Source organism: Oryx dammah, unplaced genomic scaffold, assembly GCF_014754425.2.
Source record: "Oryx dammah isolate SB20612 unplaced genomic scaffold, SCBI_Odam_1.1 HiC_scaffold_16, whole genome shotgun sequence".
In the NCBI taxonomy this organism is placed as follows: domain Eukaryota; kingdom Metazoa; phylum Chordata; class Mammalia; order Artiodactyla; family Bovidae; genus Oryx; species Oryx dammah.
This window is the reverse complement of record NW_024070200.1, coordinates 29,142,805-29,164,499: the sequence shown is the minus strand read 5'-3', so window position 1 is coordinate 29,164,499 and position 21,695 is coordinate 29,142,805. Positions and strand designations below refer to the sequence as shown.

The window sequence follows — 21,695 nt, the reverse complement described above, 5'->3', positions numbered from 1 at the left end:
TGTTGGCTCCTGTATCTTTCTGACAAGATTCACTAAGTTTTTATGACTTCTTTAATTCCTGGCACAACAAACTATCACAGGCTCATCTTGTATATTCCCTGTCTTAAACATAAATTCTCCAACCTTCCGAGAATCACGTAAGAAGGCCATAATTTAAACAGGTTTATTCTTGCACATTTTCCCTTCTAATTCAGCTTTTTCAGATTAAATAAGTCTTTTAAACATTACAAATAATTAGAATGCAATGAACACATGCTTACTCTAGGAAGAATGGAAATATTTACTTTATTGATATTTCCTATCTAGGAATATGAAACTATCTCTTTTGCTCTTCTTTTAATGTCTTCTAGCAAGGTATAGTAGTTTTCTTTTAGAGGCATTAACATTTCTAAGGTGCAATTCTATGTACTTTATGGATTTTTCTCATGATTTTATGATTTATTATCTCACCTTATTTTAAACACTAATCACTCAAAGAATTTTTCAGCTAAATTCCTTAGACTTAACTACTAGAGAATGAATTGTTTTAAAGATTTAGTCTTGTTTTTAATATTTCTTTACAAATTGTTTTATAAACGTCATTAGCTAAGACGTCTTGTGCAATACTTAATAATGATGCATTCGATTAGCCTACTGTGTTTCATTCCAGACTTTTATGAAAATGATTCCTTTTTATTCCACTGTTACATGGGATGCTTGATACAGGTTCCTTAAAATGTGGTTTATAAAGTTAAGGAAGTTTATCTTTATTTCTAACTTGCTAGATTTATTGCAAAAAAAGGATGCAAAGCTTTTCTAGTACCTGTTGAGCTGATCATACCATTTTTCTCTTTCAAACTATTAACATAAGAAATTACATTAATAAATCTTTAGAAAGCATATACAATCCTTCACTCCTAAAACAAAAATGATGCAGAGTATCCTCTTTAATCTTTGGCAATTCCCTTATTGTACTGTGCCTTTGACATGCTTTTGAGTGGAATTATAAACTCATTATTTCCAAACATTCTTGTATTCTAATAAATGAATTTAAAAATATATATTTTCTTCTTGAGACTGCACTGACAATATCCTGACAGTACATGATATACAGTGCTCTCTATCATTCGTTTTCAAATAGTCTATCATTTCACTGCTTTTTTTCTTTAACTTTTATTTCTAGTGTAATATTCTAAAATTTCCAAGTTGATAAATTTTGTTTGTCCTTTAGACTTTTATTTTCCCTTACTGCACTGAGGTTATATTGGAACATAGCCTGGCTGGTTTCTACTTGGAGAAATTTATTAAGATTTTCTTTGCTATGTGGTCAATCCCTGATTTTTCCCCCAGAGGTTTTTGATCCTCCTTTGCCTGTGCTTTCTCTTAAGCTTCTTCATCTCCGTTTACTGATTCTCCGCTCATAAAGCTGTCATTTAAATCCAGAAGTCTGCCATCACCTTCCATGCAAAAACGATGATAATGTTTACGTCTGCGTCTTCAAGACTGTGGACTAAAGTTAACGTCTCCTTTTTATTTTCTGCCTTTCATCTGTCAAGAAATCTACTTCACCTCTGTGAAGCCCCCACTACATCAAGTATGCTGATTAAGTTTCGTCACCACTGCTTTGGTATGCAGATCATGCAGAGTGCTACACGTGACTCATCATACTCACTGGATTTGAGGGAGTTTCCAGTGCTCTTTACTGAAATTAGTATATAAACATCTATGAGCTCTAATGCATAAAACAAAGATAGAGTGGAAAAAAAAGAATACCTTTTAAACACCGCTGGAAATAATTAGAGCATCAACTAATTATTGTACACACACATGTACATAAACGTGCAGGCACAGACTCACACACAATTCAGTCCATTCAATTTTTGTCCTGTCAAAGCTAAAGATGCAATATTATTCCATCAAGAATATCATATCACTGCATAAACATGTATACGTTAAGAAGAAAAGAAGGCTTTGCATGGGCAAGAATGCCAAATCCCTGCTGCAGAAGGATCAAAGCATATTGTACTTCAGAACTACAAGGTGCTACAGCCAAATCCTCTGAATTTTATTAACGGGTTATTCTCAGAAAAGGATCATTTCAATAATGCAATTTCAATACAATACTTAAGTATTTCCCAGAATAAAGCTTATTTTCAACTTCTTGCCTCTTTAATCCTTATATTCTAAAGATCATAAGAAATTAAAAGTTCTTAGAGCAAGGCAATGGCACCCCACTCCAGTACTCTTGCCTGGAAAATCCCATGGATGGAGGAGCCTGGTAGGCTGCAGTCCATGGGGTCGCTAAGAGTCGGACATGACTGAGCGACTTCACTTTCACTTTTCACTTTCATGCACTGGAGAAGGAAATGGCAACCCACTCCTGTGTTCTTGCCTGGAGAATCCCAGGGACCCGGGGGAGCCTGGTGGGCTGCCATCTACGGGGTCACACAGTTGGACATGACTGAAGCGACTTAGCAGCAGCAGCAGCAGCAGCAGCAGCAGTGGAGCAACTGAAATTGTTTCCGAAAGACCCCCATGGTACTTCCTTATACACTAATACTTTCCTTAATCCTCTCTTCGACAAACCTTTATCCTCTAAGTGAACACAAAAGTCAACTCTCTTATCTTTATTTCTTCTATTATATTTCATCTACTTTCTGTCTCTAAAACTGTGCATATTCTGAACATTTCATATAAATGAAATTTCATATAAATCATGCAATATGCCACACTCACGTCTAGTTTCTTTCATTTAGGATAATGCTTCAAAGTTCATTTAAGATATAGCATGTATAGCAAGCACTTCACTCATTTTTATGACTATGTATAGTATCCTATGAATGGATATACCACTTTTTGTTTATCCATCATTTAATGAAATTTTTGTTTTCTACTTTTTGGCTTCGGTGAATAATGCTGCTATGAATAACTGTGTACAAGACTTTGCAGGAACTAGTTTTGTCTTGGGTTTATGCCTAGGAGCAGAATTGCTGGGAAATTCTGAGAAACTGCTAAATTCTTTTCCAATGCAGCTGCACCATTTTACATTTTCATTAGCAAAACACGAAGGTTCCAGTTTGTCTACATCTTTGTAGAAAACGTGTTACTGCCTGTTTGACTATGGCCATTCTAGTGGGGACGCAGGGTCACCTCACAGGGATTGGTTTGCATTTCCCTAAAGACAGATGATGTTGAGCATCTTTTCATGTGCTTATTGGTCTTTTATGTAACCTCTTTGAAGAAATTTCTATTCAAATTTTTGCCCATTTAAAAAATTTGGTTCCCCCAGGTCCTTTTAAGCCTTGTAACTTCAGTTGAGGCTCATTTGAGACCATCAACATTAATGAAAACTTATTCTACTTGTTCACTAACAAGTGCTTTTTAGGAACACTGTTGTTAGATGCTATTCAAGTTATGAATTTAAAAAACTCACACAAACACTCATTTGAAAAGTGTCATTTTGGGTTGACAAGTAATAATGCTAATGTCCTAAACTGATTATCATCTGTACCACATTTAAATCCAAATCTGACCCAAGTGCCTATGATGATGATCAGTGCAGAAGTTTACTATATTCAACAATTACTGAGTGAACACTTATTGCCATATGGTACACAAGGTTCTGAAGATAATAAAACAAAAGAAACAAGTTAAAACATGTTAAGAAGTTGACACCAGTCTCATATAATCTTTACCAACAGTTCTATAATGTTACTACATTTAAAATTAGATACCCATGGCCCCCTTACTCACAGAGTATCATTTACTTTAAACCAATAAACATGTTCTAAACAGAGTATTAGTGAAGGGAGCATCTGAGAGGAAGACTTGCTTGGCCCAAATCTGGGGTTTCAGTTACGATTTCCAGGAGGAAGATGCATATACCAAGTCATAAAAGATGAACAGAAGTTGGCCAGACAAGTCAAAAGAGAATGGAGATGCATATGAAAAGCACAGGTTGTAAGGCTATTAGATATGATGGGGCACTGGAAGTAAGACAGGATATTATAAACATGGAAAGAAATGAAAGACGTTCCATATCTATACTCTAGAGTGGGTAAGGAGTGCAATAGGGGGCTATGTAGCTGGAAAAATTAGCAGAAGGCAAACCACAGTTTTCTAAGACACATAGGAGGATTTATCCTTGTACTACTGAACAGAATTATAGAGAAGAACGGCATGATCCAGTTCAGGCTTTAGAATTTATGAGGGTTGTGTGATGGAAGAGAATGAATGAGGGGGGACAAGATCAGAGGCAAGGAAACCAATTAGGAAACTATTCTGATGATATAGGTGGGCAACTATTGTGACCTGAACTAGAAAATAGTAAGTGATGCAAATATTTAGTAAAAGGTAATATCCACAGAACTTGCCAATTTATTATATTCATTCATTCATTTTTTCAACTTATATGTATTGTGCTTACTAGGTGTCAGGCAGTGGGGATAAAACAAGAAATAAATTGTACCTGTAAAGTGAAAAAATAAAACAAACCTAGACTAGAGGAGACTTTAGGGGATCAAATATTTAAAGGGTAACATTAAAAAGCATAATTAGGATTGTTTTGCATGTCTTCAGTAGGAAAATTTAAATAATTTAGAGAGTTGAGGGAACTACTAGGGTTTGATCCAGCAAGTCTTTGTTTTGATGACTATCGCTACGTGAAAGTGAAAGTGTTAGTCACTCAGTCATGTCTGACTCTTTGAGACCTCACAGGCCTTAGCCTCTCAAGCTCTTCTGTCCATGGAGTTCTCCAGGCAATAATACTGCAGTGGGTAGCCATTCCCTTCTCCAGGGGATCTTCCAGATCCAGGGATCGAACCTAGGTCTCTTGCACTGCAGGAAGATTCTTTACTGTCTGAGCCACCAGAGAAGCCAGACTATTGTAAATACATAAATATTTGAATTTTTTTCAGTATTTCAAAATTTATATGGTGGTCATGATGTCAAACATATTTTAGCTTTCTGTCTTTATTAGTTTCAGTAAGATAAAGACATAAAGTATATTTATATGTTATAATTTTTATTTTACAAAAACTGTAGGTCTTTAAACTGAGGTAAAGCTACAATAACTTCTTTTAGGGAAAGATAATATACACTTATATATTTATTCCAAGATATATGTTTACACAACTTAACCTTTCCTGTAGTATTAATGTGTCAAGTTTCTTCAGTTTGTACTACAATACTTGAAAAAAATGCTATTAAGCAAAGTTTCTTTTTATGGTAAATTCAGATCTAAAGATGACAAGATCCTTACCCACTGATTAGCACCTGCTACAGAAGCAGACTGTAATAGAATAAAATAACTCCATGAAAGTTAGTTTATTCAGTATACAGTGTTTGATTTATCATTTTTACTACTAAGGAATTTAAGGAAGAGATGTATTTTATTTTCCAAAATTAAGGGGGAAAAAAAATCTCATAAGTGTAAAAAAATATTTTACAGTTTTCCCTGGCTAAGAACCCTACCTACTTAACCATCTAGAAGAATTCCAATTTAATTGTTATAAAATATGACCATATAAAACAATAAATGCAACGAGATGATTAACTTAAATTCAGAACCAAAGAAACGGACCCAGTCAGGGAAAAGGCATCCAAAGGTTTTCATGTTTACGGTATTTCTCTCACTTGGGTGAGATGGTTTGTATAGTAGATACAGTTCTCTTCAGAGAAAAAGAATCAACAGAATATAGATAATCTGTATCTGTATTTGTAACTGTTACCATGCATGCATGCTCAGTCATGTTCGACTCTGCGATCCTGTGGACTGCAGCCTGCTGGGCTCCTCTGTCTGTGAGGTTATCCCAGCAAGAATACTGGAGTGGCTTGCCATTTCCTCCTCAGGGGATCTTCCTGATTCAAGGATCGAAGCCATACCTTCTGCACTGCAGGTGCACTCTTCACAACTGAGCCACCAGGGAAGCCCCATGTACATCCATCTCTATCATCTATATATACAAACAGAGTACTGGCTCACACAATTATAGGGGCTAACAAGTCCCAGGATTAGCAATAAGCAAACTGGAGTGCCAATGATGTAGTTCCAGTCCAGTCTAAAGGCAGGAGAAGACCAATATCCCAGCTCAAACATAACTGGATAGACTGTCCTCTCCTGCCCTGCATTTTTGCTCTAATCAGGACTACAGGGATTAGATGAGGCCAGCTCACCCCAGGGAGAGCAATAAACTTTACTCAGTCTATTGACTTAAATTTTAATCTCATCCAGAATAATCTCACCCTCATAGACACACCCACTATAATGTTTAACCAAATATATGGGCACCCATGGCCCATGCAAATTGACATATAAAATTAACCATCATGGTTCACTACTGGCATTCAGAATTACTTTTTTAAAGTATAAATATTTATGTGTATGTGTATGCTCTTTATATGTTTAATAGGAAAAGCTGAGCTCAAAGATACTATTATGACAGGTGACATTAGAACATGTATTATCTACTGTATTAATAGTAAAACAAAAATAGACAAAAACCTAAAAGTGGGTTTTGAATAAAAGGAAGAAGAAACAAATCTCACAATCACCAAGGTCTTAAAAAACAAGGGACGTCTGAGACACCGGAGCAGACCATATGCGACTGGAAGAAACGTAACAACTGATGCAGTGTGATGCTATGGATTCGGTCCTGTAGCAGAAACAGGACATTACTGGGAAAATGCTGCTAAGTTCAAACCACTGACCAATGTTATTTCTGTTTTGATAAATGTACCAGGACAATGTAAGATGATAACATTAGAGGAAAGTAAATGTGGGTGAGGTGAACTTTCTGTACTGTCTTTTCAACTTGTCTGTATTTCTATTCAAAAAATAGAAAATTTAGGTAAAAACCTATCAGGCCTGACAACGAAGTCAGTTGCTAGGGTGGTATCATTTCAGGAGGTCAGTCTGATTTCCAAGCAGGAATGAGGCACTGATACTTGTCTCACTAGTTCTGACTGTTAAGTACTCCAGACCAAAAATAGATTGCAGACATTAGCGACAGCAAACCAAGACCTCTGTTCAGCACTAAATATCTTGAAAGCATAAAATCAGCAAGAGTGGAGATTTACACATGAGATAATCCGGAGGTTGCTGTTAAGCTTGTAGGACAACAAGATGAACCTATTTGGCTGGATACGTAAACATTATACATTTGTTCCCAGGGAAAAGGCTGTATACTAAGGATAGAGAATTAAACATTTTTCATTAAAATTGTCACAACAATTGTTATAACAACATGTCATATGGTCTAGTGTGCCTTTCAATTTTGGAATTTTCCAAGCATTTTAAGTCCTTAAAACCAAAATTAAATTTTCCTTTCAAATTGAGATCCATTTATGAAGGCTTAAGTTGCCAAGCAAAGCATATCAATCATGAACAAGTAGTTGCAGAGTGAACACTATATGTCTGGAACTGAGCTTACTGCTGTATGTATTTCTGAAAAACTATAACATATTGTCCCTGTGGTTTAATATCACTAATCTTGTTGGATACATAAGATAAATGCTTATCAAATACACTCATGTTAGCAAACTTGTGACTTGCTCTATCATTGCTTTTCATGCCCAATCCACAGGAAATAATTTTTTATAGGTTAATTCTCAGAATTGTAAGTGATTTTTTTAACTGCTCAAAATTCACATGGTGAGAGGTCTCACATGAGGGCAACATAACATATAACCAAATGAATTCAACTTAGACCTTTACTGATATGAATGTCAAGTGCAAAGGCTGGGGCAAATCAATTTCAAACTATCCAACTTGAGTTTCATAATGATTACGTCTAGTCACTGTGAAGAAAGGGGCTTTCAGATGGAATGCTCCATACCAGAGTTTTTTATTTCCTCATGTACATTATTCCTAAATAATCTGACTGTGGATAAATACGGATACAGGAGTAGTTTTTTCTTTACATTTTTTCAGCATCACAGGATTACTATGTGAAGAAAAATCTTTTTCTCATCTTTATTTTTTAAGAGGACCAACTGCTTGTTCTCATCAAGAATTCTGCACACAGCTCTATGTTATCACATTCTAAGGATTAACAAGTTATAATGATCAGAACCTCAAAAAAATTCCTGGGGAAAATAAAATTAGAATAAGATGAGACCCAGAGTTAGCCAGAAATTCTTCATTTTCTAGGAACCAAAATGCTGAAATTGCTTCATAAAATGAAAACACAGAAATTTAGAGTTTGACTCAAATCCCAATTCTTGTATTAAAGTATACGTAAGAAAAGCGATACTTGGTATATTTGTGTGTTGACTTCTTTTCGAAATCAACACTGCTAAGAGGCTATAGACGTCTTTAAAATACTTAGAAAAGTGGAGGTACAAATACATTCTGGTGTAGTACTGCTCTTTTCTTTCTATTTTATTCCTCTATACTGGCATAATGAATAGTCTATTGCTGTTTAAGACTTAAAACAGCTGCATTTCTAATTCTGGCAGATTATGAGGGATTTTTATATGGGTTGCATGTTAAAAGCAAATAAATGACATGCCAACCAGCAAAATGAGAGTGCTGGGCAGATGGTAGCACGGCTGAGTTACTGAATTGAAGTGCTATGTGCTACCAATCATGGAACATCAAAAAGAGATATTTGGCAGCTTTTCAAGTGAAGCCCAATCCTTTACCTCAAGCAAAAATAATTTATGTGTCCACAAGATCTTCAGATAGCCAGTATGAACCAAAGATCTTCAGGAGCCATTCTCCAATTGCCCTTTGTTAACACAGGCAGCCTTCAATGACTTTATTTCACAGATTTTGATGGGATATACAATTCTTCCTTCCTTCCTTCCTTTCCTCCTCTAGGTTCTCCTGTGACTGTGTGTGTGTGTGTGTGTGTGTGTGTGTGTGTGCTGAGAGACACAAAGAGAGAAGGAATATGGAAACAGTGTATATTACAATTTCTCCTACTTCTAAGGGGATTATCTTGGAAGAAGTCAAGAAGGCTTTTCAATATATTATCATAGTGAAAAAGAAACTACCCATATAAGATCATGAGATAATACTGATCAATATTAATCTTCATAGGTCCATCTTGATCAATACATTTTAAAACTGCATTTAGAATGTTACCATGTAAATTCTTGCAAATCCAGAGATGACTTTCCAGAGAATAAACAGATGGGCACTATATCAAAGAACGGTTTGGCCTTCAAAATCAGGACTTTCTCTATTAAAGGCATCTTATTAAGTATGAGATCAAAGCTTATATAAATTTTTAAATAAATATTTTAGAATTTACATTCTTAATTAAATGCTGTCCTTTCTACCTTGGATAAGATCCATTGTTAACCTCTGATATTTTACTATATTTTGTGTGTTTTTATAAACCACTATAAATAAACATTGAGAAAATGTGAAATAAAGAAATGAAGTTATTAAAATACTGTACAAATAGTCTATATACTATACCATGATGCTTCCTTCCTGAGGTATTTCTTTTCTACTATCTACTTTTCGCATGTCCTTCCTTACTAAGATGACTTTACAAGATTTGGATGTTTTAGATACTGTGTTAGTTACTGTACATTATTATCATTGTCAAGCCTTAGTCTGAAGGCACACAAACTTTTCCAATGCCACAGCTCTTAAATGGGCTGATGGGAACTGGATTCAGGCAGTTTGGTGCCATAATCTGTGCTTTTAACCGGAGTTAATACTAGGATATTCTGTGTAGCACAAAATGAAATAAGATTAAGAAGCCCTGAGGAAAGTGAATATTGTGCCAAATAAAAGAATTCGTATAGTGGAAGTGATGTAGTACTTACCAGTACCATAAATGTGGCCCTTGAACTCAGACTTGAGAGGCCAATGCTAAAGCAAGAAGGAAAATTAGAGTCCTAAGAGCAATATTATCCACAAAATAGAGCTGCTTTCAATATTGAAGTTTGAGGAGTTTATCCAATAAAGAAGTCACAGGATGATACAGTACAACATTTCTCTCATGACATTTTGGTAAAAATATGCTACCAGAATTTTCAGTTGTCTTATATATAACATCTCCCAATATGCCATATCAAATAACATTTCAGTTGAAAGTGTTTTGCATTCTGTGTGTGTGTGTCTGTGTGTGTGTGTGTGTGTACAAAGTGTTTCAGAGTCTTAGTAAAATTTCATTCATCTCTCTAGCTGCTCTGTCCAAGAGAACTTTTTCTGATTGTCAAAATCTTCTAAATCAATATGGCAGTTATTAGCCAACACGCCTATTAAACACTTGACATAGTCAGTGTGACCAAGGAATTAAATTTTAATTTTAATTTAGTTGTATTCAACTGGAATTAGCCACACATAGCGGCTACAGCACTGGACAGAGCACAGAGCCCTGGTGGCATACATATCCCTCAGCCGATTCTCATGACCACAGTTTCATGCTTTTATAACAGATGGGCAAAATAAAAACTCAAATGCTTCTATTTTCTAGTTTGAGCCCAAGCACAAGAGTTTTGTGTTATTTGCCTCAGCAGGAAACTAACCATTTTCTGACTCAAAAAGAATCCGTACCATCTCTGTTCAGAACTGATCCAAGAACATATGTGGGCTTCACTAGTAGCTCAGCTGGTAAAGAATCTGCCTGCAATGAAGGAGACGCCGGTTTGATTCCTGGCTCAGGAAGATCCCCTGAAGAAGGGATCGGCCACTCACTCCAGTATTCCTGGGCTTCCCCAGTGGCCCAGCTGGTAAAGAATCGGCCTGCAATACAGGAGACCTGGGTTTGATCCCTGGTTTGGGAAAATCCCCTGAAGGGGACCATGGCAGCCCACTCTAGTATTCTTGCCTGGAGAACCCCCATGGACAGAGGAGCCTAGCAGGCTACAGTCCAAGGGGTCGCAAAGAGTCGGACGTGACTGAGTGACGAAGCACACATATGCACAAGAACATACTTATTTACAAGATACTATTACTGCCTAAAATATTTTTTATATTATGGTCAGATCCTGTAACTCATCTATTTTAGTATCTTTGATGCATCAAAGTGTTTGTTTTGGGGTTGAAATGTGATTTTTGGAGATAAGCTCCAAATAATTCTAAGTTAAATCTGGTAAATAAGAAATTAGTAAGATATTTTATATACTTTATAGACCAACTATAAATACAAAATTAACATAAAAAGACAAAAAGAACAAGAACATCTCATTATGTCTTCTACAACAGGAGGATTCTAAATACGCAAGTCTTCTGAGACCCTGTTATATCACTGAGGTGCTAACATGGTAAGATTTATATACAGTAGATCAATCTCCACCCCATGAAGCAATTATAAGGAATTTTTGGTTACATAGAGGCCAGGAAATATAGAGTTTAAAAAACTCCTTTGTGTGGTTTTCACTATCCATGTGTTCTTTTCCTGTTTATCTGGATGACTTACAATACTGTCCTCAGTTACAGACATGGTAGATGAGAAGAGAACGAAAAAGCATGATTTCTGGCTGGATATTCACTTGCCAAATGGTAAAGAACTATGCCTTATGCTAATTTTGTGTAAACAGAGGGGCTTGATATGTCCTGCTCTGAAAACCACAGTATATACAGGGATAGAGATCTCTATAGAGATTGAGACTCCAGTTTTGGAGTGCATGACTCAGCTTTTTTATAGATCTCGCAAGCTGACCCTTAGGCACAAACAGCTGTTCTGCTGGATGGATAAAGCCGTAGAGCTTCAGTGTGAGGAGAGGAAGGAGGAGCGGGAGCAGCAGGCAAGGTCAGCCAGCACCTCAGGATATCACTCTTTATTCCTTCCACACACTGCAACAGAAAGCAGAGCCCAAGGCCAGGTCCAGGGTCACCTCTCTGAGCTCGAATGCCAGGTATGGAGCACTAAGGCACGAGATGAAGAAATGACAGTAAACTGATGAAGCAATTGTAAAGTAAAATAAAAAATTAAAAAAAAAATAAATAAATAAATAAAAAAAAGTAACTTTCAGGCAAAAAAATAAAAATAAAAATAAAAAATAAACTGATGAAGCAAAGTGAGATTAATATGGAGGGGGAGTGCATTAAAAAGAAGTGACTACGAAACAGGCTTTAGATAGAAAGCAAGAATGTCTGTAAGAAAAGAGCAACGTGTGGGAAAGCTGATTCAAGCAAGAATGAATGGCCTTTGATAGTAAATGAGCTTACCTGGTCACAGAGATGTGCATAATCCAGGAGTTGCAAAAATTAGATAAGAAAACAATTTGTATTTTATGACTTAGGTTTCATTTTACATGAGAAATGTTGTGAAAGACATTGCAATGCTTTGAAGGAAGAACTGAATTTCTAAAATAATTTCCAAAACATAATTAGCTTTTAAGAATATATAGAAGATAGCAAGGAATCAGGAAAAAAAGGATTAGCCATATGATAATACAGATCTTACTAACAGATTAGGCCAAGAAGAGTCAACTGGTAAGCACTGAAATTCAATTCCAAAAGAACAACAGCAATTTCGGATATCTTACATGGAGCAACTATTTAAACATTCATCTGTTTGTTGATCTGTTCATTTTGTTATTTTAAGTATGTATTTACTGACTGAACAAATAGACATTGATTGTATGTCATATGTTAGATCATGAGGATTCAATATCAAAATAAACAATTCCTGTTTTAAACAATGTGTAGCCCAGTGGGATAGAGAGGGCCACGAAGAAAGAAAACTTCATATGTGCCAGGCATCTTGTGAATGTTTTCTATTTATTCTCATGAAATCTAGAACCCAACCCTATATTGGAGACACTGCTATTGCTATTTGACAGGTGATAAAACGTGAGTTTGATCCCAGGTTGGGAAGATCCCCTGGAGGAGGGCATGGCAACCCATTCCAGTTCACTTGCCTGGAGAATCCCCATGGAAAGAGACTGCAGGCGACAGTCCATGGGGTCGCAAAGAGACATGACCAAGCAACTAAGCACAGCACACAAAAGACTCAGAGGAATGAGGTGACTTGCCAAACACTAAGTAAAAAATAAATGACACTCTAGGGCTTAAACTACAATCTTTAGAAGTCCACTCTTTACCAAATTGAAGTTATGTGGATGCTACAAAAGAAATATCCATATATCTGAAAGAATATACGTAAAGCACTTAGAACAGTGCCAATCACATCAAAATGCTGTATGTCCTTATATCACTATCACTAATCTAATTCTTAAAGAACAACATGGGGAAGAAGCATTATTTATTCAAAACTGTGTTAACTGTGAGAGTTTGGGATTAATGTATACACATTACTATATATAAAACTGAAAACCGACAAGGACCTACTGTATAACTATGGAACTATACTCAATATTTGTAGTAACCTATAAGGGAATAGGGGCTTCCCTAGTGGCTCAGAGGTTAAAGCGTCTGCCTGCAATGTGGGAGACCTGGGTTCGATCCCTGGGTCAGGAAGATCCCCTGGAGAAGGAAATGGCAACCCACTCCGGTACTCTTGCCTGGAGAATCCCATGGACGGAGGAGCCTGGTGGGCTACAGTCCATGGGGTTGCAAAGAGTCGGACACGACTGAGCGATTTCACTTTCATAAGGAAAAAGAATGTGAAAAAAATGTATGTATGTATAACTGAATCACTTTGCTGTATACTTGAAGCATAACATTGTAAATCAACAATACTTCATTAAAAAATTAAAGAGAAATATAATGTAGGAAAAATGCAACATGTGTATGAAATTTTCAAATGAAGATTCTTCAAAAAATGCTTGTCTTTAGGGTTTGTCTTATGCCCCATGTGACCTGGGGAGAATGTCGTCTCTTCGACTTGAAATTAAGGATAGTTAGGTTAAAAAAAGATAGAGAAGCAATGTACTCTTATACTGTATCTCCTTGGAGAACCCACCACAGTAAAGGACAAATAATCGAGAAAACTACCAAAGTCAGGGAGGAGTGCTCTGAGGCCTCATCTCCCCACAAGGTCACAAGTAAGAAAGGGTGGGAAACCCGACAGTCTGCTCTTTGCATTCGCTTCTCAGTGAAAATGGTTAAGGGTGTCACAATGAGACCCAAACCAGGTTTATTTGAAAGGTAAGAATGGAAGACAATTAATAATACTAATAAATAGAAATGCTGAAGACACAGTTAACATAAACCATACTTGGAAGAAAAGAGTAATGACCTATAATCTTATATTTCAGGGTTTCCATTGTTACAAAACCACCTGCACAGATAAGAGCAACTAAACTTGGACAGGAATTGAGACCACTTAGCCAGGCAGAGCTAGATACTCCAGAACAACTACAAAGAAATAGAAACTGAGTAGTAAAGGCCAGGACTTTTATAATCTAATTATCGAAGCAGTATTAGGGTTGGGGAGGTGCTTCCTATGATTAATTCTGCTTTATTAAAAGCAAACAAACAAGCTTATGTCTATATAATGTACTCCTTGATAAATAATAATGCAGCAACCTAATACATCACTCTCAAGGTTTATTCCTTCCATCCCTATTTCAGAGGGGGAACATACTACTAAGGACTATACTATATCTGAGAGAAATAGATATTACTTGCACAGCACCATTAAATTAATAATTTACACTTACTATAAAATAAAGAAGGACTAGCTGGAATTTTGTTACATTTTTTTTTCTGGCTTATGGTTTAGGCAATGAATCTTACTAACAGAAAAACATAGTTATAAGGATACCGTAAATATACTGATCCTAAGACACTATTTCAATTTTGATCAGAACTAAAAAATTATATGAATGGATCCTATTTAAACAAGGGCACAGTTACTTTTTATTTCATATTTTGTATCATAACTGTACAGAGAAGAGCCTCCAGAATTTTCTTAACCTGATCACAATTTGTACGTTTATTCAGTTCAGTTCAGTTCAGTCGCTCAGTCGTGTCCGACTCTTTGCGACCCCCATGAATTGCAGCACGCCAGGCCTCCCTGTCCATCACCAACTCCCGGAGTTCACCCAACCTCATGTCCATCGAGTCAGTGATGCCATCCAGCCATCTCATCCTCGGTCGTCCCCTTCTCCTCCTGCCCCCAATCCCTCCCAGCATCAGAGTCTTTTCCAATGAGTCAACTCTTCGCATGAGGTGGCCAAAGTACTGGAGTTTCAGCTTTAGCATCATTCCTTTATTAAGTATCCATTTTTATGAGGAAGAGGGAAAATACTGGCCCTGTGATAAACATCACGTCAATAGAACTTGTAGCTAGTTCGTTGCTGGTTTTGTTGTTAAAATATCATCAGTGTTTCCCTGAAATATAAACTGTCTTACTATAGTAGGAATTCATTGAACAGATTCTCAAGAAATCCTATTTACTGGTCCAACTTCAAAGGGCTAACTTGAAGCAGTATGAAGAGTTTAGTCACTTAGATTCAAGCTCTGGTTGATACTACCCCTACTCACTGCAGGATACGGGCAAGTTAAAATTTATATTCCATAGCTTTTAAGGTATCTGATTTCACTATGTCACAAAGTCATTGCAAAGGAAACAGCAGTGCTTATGTAAACTGCTTCAAAAGCCTATGCTACTATGTAAACAAAAATGTATTGCTTCTTAACTCCTGATTTCCCATGGTTCAAACATTGCTCTCTGTGAGAGAGCAGTGGCCTGTATACAGAGAATGAATATACCCTCTCACATCACTGGTCCACGGGCAAGACCCAGAGGAGTATTTCCCATGTGAACTGCTGAACCCAAGACTCACCAGATAGAGTGGGGAGGGGTGGGGCGGGTAGCATTCTGTGATACAATGAACTTGAGAAGTGATCTTGGAGAATTATCTTTCCTATTAGCATTCCCCAAAGTTCTGAAGAGTCCTGCAGTAAATAATTCTTTAAACATTGCTTAAAACAACATTTCTCAAAGCAATGAAAGAACAGGATTTCCTTCTGTGGTATGTTTAACAACCATGAACATCATGGGGAAAGGTTACTTAAGAGTCTGAGGAGAGCAATCAAAACAGCTAATATCAACTCTGCTGCTTCTAAGCACAGAAATTCTATAAAGTGCTTTACACACATTAATTTATCTTAATTTTTATAATAACCATACAATGTAGGTACTATTGTTTTCCCCATTTTATAGATGAGGAAACTGGACCACAGAATTATTTAATGTCTTAGCAAAGATGTTAAGAGGTGAGTACCATACATACACACTCTATATAAACCCAGACAATCTGGCCCTGGAAACTGTACTCAATGCTTAGGTACTGCTTTACTTGCAAACTGAATAAAACATGGAATCTTTGTTTTATCATCGCTGAATGATACTTTCCTCCAGTAAGCTCCTTTTTAGATAAAAACAAAAACAAACAAACAGAATCTCTGAATCCCAGAGGTTGATTTCTCTGGTGGTTCAGATGGTAAAGAATCCACCTGCAATGCAGGAGAACCAGGTTCAATCCTTTGCTTGGGAAGACTCTCAGGAGAAAGGAATGGCTACCCACTCCAGTATTCTTGGGCTTCCCTGGTGGCTCAGACGGTAGAGTCTGCAGTGTGGTAGACCCAGATTTGATCCCTAGGTCAGGAAGATCCCCTGGAGAAGGAAATAGCAACCCACTCCAGTATTCTTGCCTGTAAAATCCCATGGACTAGGAGCCTGGCAGGCCACAGTCCATGGGGTCGCAAAGAGTCAGACAGGACTGAGTGACTTCACCTTGCCTGGAGAATTCCATGGACAGAGGATCCTGGAGGGCCCCAGTTCACGGGCTCACAAAGAGTCGGACAGGGCTGAGCCACTAACATACACACATATACAACTTGTACAAAACCACGAAGGAAGTCAATGGTACTATACAGCCATAAAATCAGTTCTTCAGCCCCTCAGGGGAAGCCGCAAACCATTTGGCAGATGCACTGAACAACGCATGAGGACAAGACTTAGGAAGATGAGAAAGAAATGAGACGGTGCAGCTGTAGCGCTCCTTGGTGTCCCCTTCTTTTCTCATCTCCTTCATGAACTATACTCAGATGGTTACTCTATTTTACTTTTAAACTATATCTTGATCTCTACCTCATTTCCAGCTCTTCTGTCACTGCCCCAAAATAGGTCCAAATCCTTCTAACTGGGCTATAGCACTAGCTTTCCAAGGAAGCTCCCATCCCTAAATAGTTGGGGACAAATAACCAGATGTATAAACAACACTGTGCAAAGGTACAAATAATATAGGACAATCTACTGTGAAGGGTAATGAAAATTTCCCAGAAAAAATATGGATTTTTACTGTTAATAAAAGAAAGAAAGACAATATTTAGCTCTAAGACTTTAAACTGTGATTTTATTTGGTAAGTTCTTATAGTCCTTGTCTATTTTCTATTTAATCACCTACAAGATAGATACATACACACAAATACACAATTATTAGAGATCAAGTCCAAACAAAACAAAGCAAAAAGAGTTGAGTCATATGAACACAGTCCTATTATAAATATGCTTGACTATGACTGAATTACCAGGCTTCAATAGAGATTCATCATGAAGAAGACTTCAGATAAATTCCATTAACTTTCACAGCTCAGTACCATATAGGTGAACTTGACTTTGCCTTTAATAAAAGAAATTTCCATTTGCAGTGTTTTCATACTTCATAACAATAACAACAGACAAAGTTTGCCAGCTGTGGGAGTGTATATGGTGGGGTACTTCCATGGAGTTTTTTTTTTTTTTTTCCTCTATAACCTACTCCCATCCACCCATGAGCAATCTTTTCCTGGCTTACTGGGTATAAAAGCACTAGCTCAACCAAGCCATGTTTTCCAAAATTAAAAAAAAAAGAGGGGGGAGCCAGTGAATTAGCCAGGAGCAGTCCAGTTAGTACTTACAGATGAGGAAAGGTCTCAGCAGAAAATGACATAGCACAAGAAAATTTTTGATGTCGCCTGAAGAGACAAGAGGATTTAACTTTACTGAAAATTAATACTTTCCATATTTTCTGACATTTTATTACCATACTATGTCAGAAAATGTTCCTGTTGGTGGAATGTTGATCAAACATGAAAAGAATCAGATTATGTTTATGTCACTACAGAGTAAAATTTAATTTTTCATGAAGAAAAACAGAAAGCTTGGATAAATGAATTTTAACAGTAAAATTATAGTCTCCAGGAGGGAAATTTCCACAGCAAGTTTATGTTCTGGAACTGGTCAAAAGGCCACAGAGGGGATGGCCAGTGTTTGGCTCCTCTGCTCCGCTTACCCACTGCATTTTGAATGAAGCTGATCCTTAACCACACCTCCAGGAAATGGCATATTTCTCTGGCCAATCATAGCATCCATTCTCTTCAAGGACTGGTTCAGGAATGAGTATGTTTATGAGCATCCTTGCACCATGACTTGAAGTGTCTTAGTAGCTATCATTTGTCTTGCCTCAAATTATAATGTAATACAATCCTGCCCACATCACAGGCACTAATTTCATGTCAGGGCTGGGTGAATGCATAGCAAGGAGACTTGAAGTTCAATTTACTCTTGAGGATATATCTAGAAATAGTATGTTTACAACAAATAAGTATTTTTACAAAATTGTGTGTATGTGATAACTTCTGATGTGATAGCCAATAGCCCGTCAAGCAACCCATACATGTTTACTGAGAACCTCACGTCTCTGGTAACAAAAGGACAGGGAGAGAGGCCCGCAACACAACAGTAAAGCCAGGTGAAGGACAGATCTGCTCTGAGCCATGCTGGCAAGGGATGTGTGTCTGGCAGTCGTGTGTGGTTCAGGAACAGGGATGGCAAAAAAGACTGTTAAAGCAACTCAGATCACAGACAGGTATGGCAAGAACTGCTATGATGTAAGAGAATATCAAGTAGTCAATATTGCGTCAAAGTGATGTAAGACATGAATACAGAGGGCCATGAGCTGTGGGGAAAGAAGGATAAAGGCGGAAATCTAGTCCAAAAATGGTGGAGTTAATGATTAAAAACTACAGTGAAAAAGACAGGAACTGTATTTGGTGGCAACTGGCAAGTTGGAGGGGGAGTGCTGCCAAGTGGAGATCTCCGAGTTGGGGCTGCGCCTTATCGGTGAGGTCAGAGTTGAGGCTATGCTGTGGGTGATTGACAACAACGGCTAAAGGTAAGCAGTGTAGGGGAAAACAGGGGTATAAAATGGAGGGGTGGGAGGTTTTAAGTAAAAACTATTCTTAATATGTACTGAGAAAAGCAAAATACTGAGCATTAGAGAGGGAGAGGAGGTAGAAGAATATAGCTGCCAAAGATGTTTACAGGTAAATGCTGGAGATCTAAACATGACTGAATGTGTAGGCACATGCTGTGTATACGCACTATATGTACACACGCGTGTAACATATGCGTATGTACGTGAATAATATAAGGGTTAAATGTATCAGGGAAGTGGAACTACGTGAAATGTGAAAAGGGTTCAAAGGTTAAGGTTCAGAAGAAGAATCAGATCAGGCTGTTATAAAATGGCTTCTTCTAAATTCCAACCAGACAGCCGCTGAGAGAGTGGAAGAGGCTTTCCTGAGCCAGGTGATCGGACAGCAAGTGAGAACAAGGGGCGCCTTTAAACACCCCTCAGCACTGTGGCCAGGGAGACAGGAGAGGCGCGACAGAGGACATCCAGGGTGGATGACAGAAGAGGTGGAGTGTAGGCATAGCGAGGTTCTGGGTTTGCACAGATGGAGAGGAAAAGCACAACACTGTTACGTCAGGTCAGCATGGGGCACAGCAAGTCTGCCTCACGGAAGGCATGGGGATAACGTGCAAACGGGCAGCAGCTCTCCCCGTAAGAACACGCACATATAGCTTGCATTCAATCTGTAGGGTGTTACTGTGAGGACCTGACGACAAAAGTAAAATGGGAAGAAAAAGAAATAATTTAGGAATCCAGTTCTGAAAATCGTCATATATTTCTGGGCACAGCCACAGGAAAAGGGCCCATAAAACATATTCTTTACAAGGCCGACTGGCTTTGAGTCTAATATGAATTATGGTGACAATAGACCCAGTGCATGCTGTCTCTGAATAATTTATTTCAGGCGGCCTCCAGTGTTCCAGAAACAGGAAACTCACAGGACAACATGGTGAGGCGCTCGTGCTGTGAGGCCAGGCACAGTGAGCCAATGTCAAAAGTCAAAGAAAAGTAAAACGGAGAGCACAGGCGAGTGATTCCCCCTCAAATTTAAAAAAAGTGAAAACCTTTTCTTTTTTGGGTTGTTTAGCAACTGGCAAAACTATAAGCAACAGGAAAATTATTATTTTTATCTAGTGAAACCAGCTGTTTTACAGGATCTATCTACCCAATGAAAATGTGGCAATCCCAAGACCTCTCACGCTCTCCTATCAAGGAGATCAATACAGACAATGTGAACTGGACTTCATCAAACCAAAGGCCAAGTGAATTATAATCAGTGCATCCAAGTACTGGGCTCTGGAACTTGAGGAAATGAAGCCTAGAAACATTTTTAAAGTGAACAGATTTCCTTTAAGAAGGCCAGAAGGGGAGAAGGAGCAGTACAATCTGCATTTCTCAATAATGACTCAATTTTAACAAAGATAAACAATAAAAATCTAGACCTCTTTAGAATATTGGACTGATTACTGTTGTTAAGATCCCTGCTACATGTGTTCTCTGGCATTTTTTTAAAAAGTTAAATTTTTGCGACAGGCACAGTCCAATCCTAAACAAGAAGTATAAATCTTAAACAAGAAATAAAAATCTGGGCAGAGGAAATGCAGCTGTTTCTCAGGGAGTGAGTTAGCTAAAGTCGCACAACATGGCCTGACCTGCTGTTAACTCCTGAGCTCTGGTTTCCAACTTGGTCTTGGCTAGTAGCTACTGGAGTTTTAACTTGACGAAAGCAACGGTTTCCAGCCCTTGGCTTTTAGACACTCAGTACATTTGGGGCCCTGACATCTGTCTTAACTTCAATGTTGGTGAGTGTGTTTTCATTTGCTTTTGCTGTTTCAAGTGATTTACATAATGAATGAACGTATTCATGTGTGTTTGGGGGGATCTAGGGAGAGTGCAAAGTTGGTAAAAGTGACCGGGACAGAACTGGGTGGGTAAACAGCCAATTTAAGAGAAACCTTTTGCTCTTTTTCAAAATCATGTTGAAAGTTCATATAGACAAAGCCCTAAAATTTCCTTTTGAGGTTGGGTTTGATGTAAATTATTTTTTTTAATGCTGCCTTAAAAATTTATGGCCAAGCCTGAATGGGAGAGAAGTTTGGGGGAATAGGATACATGTATATGTATGGCTGAGTCCCTTTGCTCTTCACCTGAAACTAACCCAACATTGTTTATCAACTATACTCAATACAAAATCAAGTGTTTAATATAAATTAATGAAATCAAAACCAAGAAAAAGGAGTAAAACTTATGGCCAAGAATTCTCCAGATGCAAAGTATTAATCTATGAATAAGGAAAAGTATACTACCTGACAAGACAACTTCAATGAGATCGCCTTCCTGGATATCGCTAGCTGTTTTCACCAGCTGAAGGATGTTTTCAGAGGTAGGGTCATGGCGAAAAAGCAGGATCTTATCATACATTCCATAGAAACCACATTCAGGGAACTGTAAATACAAATACCACAACAGGTTAAGCGTCAAAATCTTCCTAAATTTAAAATAAAAATCAAATAAATAAATGTCAGAGCACAAACACAAGCTAATTACAAAAGTTCAAAATATCTATAACATTAACAAATAAAAATGAATGGCCAAGTAGATAGTGAAATGACACCAAAGCAGGAGGAAAGAAATCCCAGTTCATAAAAGCAATAACAACA

At 37.5% G+C, this 21,695-nt stretch overlaps 1 protein-coding gene across 2 annotated transcripts in view; it reads right to left on the bottom strand.

The window, feature by feature from the left end:
• Positions 1 to 21,695, bottom strand: part of PRKD1 (protein kinase D1) — a 341,766-nt gene that overhangs the window by 128,392 nt on the left and 191,679 nt on the right. For both annotated transcript variants that reach the window (XM_040257184.1, XM_040257185.1), the window contains exon 2: positions 21,342 to 21,480. In XM_040257184.1, coding sequence (XP_040113118.1) covers positions 21,342 to 21,480 — 139 coding nt within the window. The remainder of the gene's footprint in view (positions 1 to 21,341; positions 21,481 to 21,695) is intronic.